The sequence below is a fragment of the Delphinapterus leucas genome, chromosome 6, assembly GCF_059928025.1.
Source record: "Delphinapterus leucas isolate spDelLeu-1000000601 "Yukka" chromosome 6, BTC_Dleu_Yukka2, whole genome shotgun sequence".
NCBI classification, from domain to species: domain Eukaryota; kingdom Metazoa; phylum Chordata; class Mammalia; order Artiodactyla; family Monodontidae; genus Delphinapterus; species Delphinapterus leucas.
The window spans coordinates 33,817,098-33,822,557 of record NC_143134.1 but is presented as its reverse complement, the minus strand read 5'-3'; the positions used below and the strand labels follow the sequence as shown (position 1 = coordinate 33,822,557).

General features: G+C 53.4%; 1 protein-coding gene across 1 annotated transcript; it reads right to left on the bottom strand.

The window, feature by feature from the left end:
* Positions 1-522: 522 nt before the first annotated feature.
* Positions 523-4,160, bottom strand: LOC149748896 (putative POM121-like protein 1). Its single transcript, XM_089912619.1, has 3 exons — positions 4,149-4,160; positions 1,170-2,328; positions 523-1,136 (listed from the first exon to the last, which is right to left on the bottom strand). The coding sequence occupies exons 1-3, from the start codon at positions 4,158-4,160 to the stop codon at positions 529-531; spliced, it is 1,779 nt and encodes a 592-aa protein (XP_089768745.1). The 3' UTR covers positions 523-528.
* Between the last annotated feature and the right edge of the window lie 1,300 nt (positions 4,161-5,460).

Genomic DNA, 5,460 nt, shown 5'->3' with positions numbered 1-5,460 from the left:
ACATGCAGCTCAGATCTAGGGCAGCCGCTCTGCTCCCAAAACCCAGCTGTGTGCTGGCATGGGTGCCCACAGTGGAATTTGTGGATGATGAACCCCCGGAAGATGCTTGTGCGGGGCCACCCGAAGCTGGGGGGCCTGGAGCAGAGGCAAAATCTGGAGCTTTCCGTTTCCTATGCTGGGGAGAGCTGCTACAGGCGGTGGTTCCTCGCTGCTGCCAATCAGGGCCCCCAGAGATGGGCTGGGTAGTGGCTCCAGGCTGAAGAGGAAGTCTCAGAGTTTAGGTGCAGAACCTGAGTGCAGGCAAGCTGGTGGTGACTGTGACTGAGGATGTGCTGTCACTGGGGGGCGTCTGCCGGGCCTGGGTCGAGGAGAAGAGGCTCGCACTGGAGCCAGGCTAGGACCCCAAGAGGAGAGGATGGGAGGGTGGAGTGGCGTCCATGGGGTTGACCTCAGGGTCAGAAGCGGCCTGGGGTGGCAGGCCCGCAGATGTGCCGGGTGAGGGTCTGGAACTGATAGTACACGTAAGGGTCAGGCTTGGGGGAGGGCAGTAGGGCTGGTGACGGGAGGGAGGTTCTGTGGGGTGAAGACAGGAGAGTCCACACACATGGGTGTGCGTGACTCCATTTCGCAGGTGCTGGGAGCTGCAGGGAAGGCAGGTCTGGCATCCATGGCAGCTGTGACTGATGCCTTGGGCTGTAAAGGGCCTCGTCCTGCCCCATTCATAGGAGGCCCCGAGATGAACTTCAACTTGAAGCAGGGAAGGGAAGCCGCAGCAGCGGCAGGAGCGGGCCAGTCAGGAGCCAGGCTTCTGATCGCACCGGCCATGCCTGGCACGGGGGAGGTAGTAGGGGCGGAGGGGTCTGGGGGCCTAGCAGACAGGCCAGCCTTGCCTGATACTGCGGAGGAAGTGAGGGTCAGCAATGTAAGAGGGGCTGAGGGCCGTGAGTGTGAAGAGGTGCCTGGAAGAGGCTGCGGCAGGGAGAAGAGGCGGCCCGGTGAGCTGTGCTGTCTCTCAGACAAAGGATGCACAGAGGAGGCCCCTCTAGCAGACGCCCGGATGTCCACTGGGGCTGGGGAGTCCTGCTTCCTACCGCATCTCTCCAGCTGTGGATCCCTGCTGGGGTCTGCAGGGACAGCTGGCAGAGAAGCAGCCTCTGCGGCAGGCAGGCGGAAAGGACAGGAAAGCTGCGTGGCGCCCAGGCCCCCGATGGCATAGGTCTCACCCCGCAGCGCACTGCTGATGCGCCGGAAGGCTGCTTGCTTCTCTGAGTCTAGGTCTTCGGCGGTGACCCGGAAACCCGGCTCAGGGGCTGGGGTCAGCCTCAGAGGCTCCCCTCGCCTGTGCGGCAGCAGAGGAATCCTGCGTTTTCGGGGCCTGGGACTGTCAGATGTGCGGGAGCCCTTCCTCCAGGGCCCTTTCTGCCCTCTTGCTGCCTCTGCATTTTTGTCAGGCTGGCTTTTCCTCCGGTAAACCACGGGAGCTGCAGAGGGCGATGGAGGGCCCTCCTCGCCCCCTGTCTTTGCAGACTTCTGGGGCAGCCCTTGCGGTATGGCGGGACCCCTCCTTCTTTCCACTGGCAGGAAACCTCGGGTGGAGCTATATGAGCTCGTGATGGCGTTTCTTTGGGGGCAGGAGCTCATACAAGAGGTCTGCTGTTTCCTGGCGGATCTGTCCTCTGCCCACTTGGCGTGGAGGTCTCTCTGCAGAGGTCCAGGCCTGGGCACGAAGAAAGAGCCCCCCAGGGGCCTAAATGCAGATCGTGCGTCCCCGGTGTCATTGGGGCCGCTTCTCTGGTCATCGTTCCTCCCTGTGACTGTGGGGACTTCCTCCTGCTTGGCCATCCCTTGCCCGCTCTCTCCCAGGGCCCTCAACACTGTCTTCTCGGTGCTGTAGTTCGGGACACAGCTGGGTGTCGTGGCCGGCACTGGCTGCCCCTGCGCCACACTGACAGTGACTGTGTCCACTGCGGACACTGAGCTGCGGGACGTCGTGGAGGTGCGAGCACCCATCACTGCCTTCTTCCGATGGCCTCGCCTGAAGATGGAAATAAGGACCCCCAGAAAGGAGATCAGGGTCTGCGGGATGGTAGAATGGGGTCTCAGAGACTCTGTGGCAAAGCGCAGATGCAGAGTCACTGGACAATTGTGGGCTGGTCTGCGAGTGGATAGCCGGCCATAGACAGCTGGGTGACCCGGGCCGGCCACGGGAAGTCGGTGGGCGCGGGGAGCGGGCTGGGGGCAGCCGAACCCTCCTGGCAGGTGCTGGTCCCCCAGTGCCCGGGGCGGGGGTGAGGGGCAGGGCCTACCTAAGTAACTGCCCCTAGAGAACTTGGGTGAGGTTGGTCCGTGGATAGAGAGCTGGGCTCCGAGCACTCTCCTTCAGCTGCCAACTCGGCCAAAAGCGGAGTGCGCTCTCTTTGGCCTGTTGCTGGGATGCAGCTCTGGAACCTGTGAGCGAACAATGGGCGTGCGTTGGCGGGGCGCAAAAGTTTAGGGAGGGGTGGCGCATGCGCAGAGTACACGTCAGGCCCTGGGGCGCACAGGTGAGGATGCGCGCCCCTGGACCATCTAGCGCTTCTGAATCTCCCCGGGCGCCTGAGGGCTGGAGGTGTTTGCCTTGAGGGTGATGAGCTTCTTGGCCGGGCAGCTGCCCCTTCTCCCCCGGCCGGCTCTAACTGTACAGGATGGGTCCCCGGCCACCAGAGCAGGAAAGCTGGAAAGCAGGGTACCTGGTTCAGCAGCCACCGTCCGAGGTGGCAGTTTTGGCATCAGCGCCTGTGCGTCCACCTGCCCTCCCACCTGGTAACATTGGAGGAGAGAGCCGCTAAGAACAGAAGTGCAAAAAAAAGAAAAAAAACCCAGAAGTGCCCAAGCCAACCAGATCCTGCTGGGGTGACAACTGAAGGGGCAGGCAGGGCGGGCTGGGAGGGACATATATACCAGGTCCAAACCCAGAAAGATCTGAAATGCACGAGTCAGAATAAAAGTCCAGAATCATCCTTGGGCTTTGGGCTGAGCTGGAAGTATAGCCAAACTCTTCAAGGTCTCCAGCTCCACCTGCACTTTCTGCCTGGCTGGGACATTGCCCCAGAGTGGGGTTAAGTTGAAGGAGTCGAAGGAGGCATACATTTCCATCCTCTGGATCACTGCTCACCAAAAAATACATAATGCCAGGCACATATGTAATTTTGAATTTTCTAATGAACACACCAGGAAAATAAAAATGGTGGAGTCAATGTAAATAATAGATTTTTAATTCAGTATCTGCAAAGTGTTCGAATGTTTACATGTGGCACGAGAACTGTGGTCATATTACGAGGGCTTGAGAGCCGCATGGAGCAAGATAGAGGACAAACAGCATGCACTTGAAACTCTAAGAAGTGAACGCTAACAGGCAGATGGGGCCTGGAAGTCCAAAGTTTGAATAACAGCCCGTAACAGGGTGATTATGGTGGGTTTTTTTCCTGCCTCTGTCTCCCAGCTTACGCAAGGCATGCAAAGTCCAGCATCAGCTGAAAGTTAAAACCATGGGATCAACCTTTTATTTCTAGCCAGACAAGTGAGAAAGTGGGGGGCTTGGATGTTGAGTGAGGGGGTCACCCCCATTGGTCTTTTTCTCCCTAGCTACCACATCTCCCCTGCAACCTCAGTGATGGCAGAGGCCTTCACTGAGAAATGGCCTGTGTCTCTGGACAAAGGAACAGGTTAAGAGGCTCCTATTGTCTGAAGAGTGTGGGGGCATGCCCGTTATTTTCCTTTCTTTTCTCTTGCTATTTCACCTGAAAGGTCTACCTGGTCATAGGGAACTGCATGACAGCATGGCGGCTTAAACACTTTAAGGAACATGTAGGAGGGGCCCCTGAAGCCTGAGAATGTGGGTAGAATTCCAAAGAGGAGAGAGCTATAGGAGGAGACTATTTAGGTCTGTGTATGAGCCCACATAAGGCCTGGGATCCCCCTGAGCCTCATGCACAGACAGAGCCAACGAGGCAGAATAGAGGCTTGCAGAAGTGAACTACAGTATAAACTGCCACTCAATTCCGAGATTAACCCCTGAGTGGTACGTGCACCATGTGGACACAAACAGCACAGCAGTGTCGTGAAAACTGCACCAAGACTGGAACAACTCAGAAGACAAGGCACAATACCTGTTTGACCATAGGTTCATGAATTGCTTAATAAAAACCACAGAAAAAGAAAAAGTATCAATCTCCTGAGGATTTTAATAGGAACCAGAGTCTCGAAACATAATAAGCAAACTTTCCAGGATACCACCCAAAATCACACAACGGAGCATACAAAGAAGTAGGAAAATGTGACAAATTCTCAAGAGAAAAATGCGATCAACAGACCCAGCCCTGAAATAACCCACATGGAGGAATTAGCAGACAAAGCATCCATTACAACCATGCTCAATGAGTTAAAGGTAAATCCTCTTGAAATTAATGGAAAGGAGTTCTTCACTGAGAAGTACAAACTATGAAAAAGAAGCAAATGGAAAGTTTAGAACTTAACATGCAATATCCAAAAGCAAACATTCACTGGATGGGCTGAATAACAGAACAGAGAAAACAGAGGAAAGATTCAGAAAACTTATGGATCAATAGAAATGGCACAATCTGAAAAACAAAGAGGATACATGACTGAACAAAAATTAAGTCTCAGAGACATGTGAAACAATATTGCAAGTTCTACCTTTTGTGCCGTTGGAGGGTCTGAAGGAAAGGTGCAGAAGAAAATATATGAGGAAAAGAATAGTTGAAAACGTCACTGATTTCGAGACACAGACCTAAGCTCAGAAAGCCTCACCCTGACACACAATCTGATAAAAAAGCCAAGGTGAAGAATAATCTTGAAAGCAGTCAAGGAAACCGACCTGTTATACATCACAGAATGTCAACTTGAAGGACTGTGGTTTCTCATCAGAAAACAGAGACCAGAAAAGAATGGAATAACATCTTTAAAGTATTAAAGGAAAAGACCAAACCAGGATATGATATCCTTAAAGCAAGGATATCCTTAAAGACTGAAAGCCAAACAAAAGCCAAAATGAAGTCTGATGGAGATGAGAGAAAACTAAGAGAATTCATCACCAGACAATTTGCTATAAAAATATTACATGAAAGGAACTTCTTCAGGCTGAAGTGAAATGACACAAGAAAGAAGTAAGCTTGCAACTTCAGGAACAAAGGAAGGGCAACAAAAATGGCAAGTATCTGGAAAAATTATCCTCTTACATTATTTTATATATGTATGACTTTTTTTTTTTTTTGGCCACGCCTGCGTGGCCTACGGGATCTTAGTTCCCCTACCAGGGACTGAAGCCGGGGCCCCAGCAGTGAAAGTGCTGAGTCCTAACCACTGGACCGCCAGGGAGTTCCCTGTATATGTATGAAAAAAGGATACCACAGTCTCAGAGGGTGGCGTTGAAGTCATATAAAGGTGACACATATGACAGCT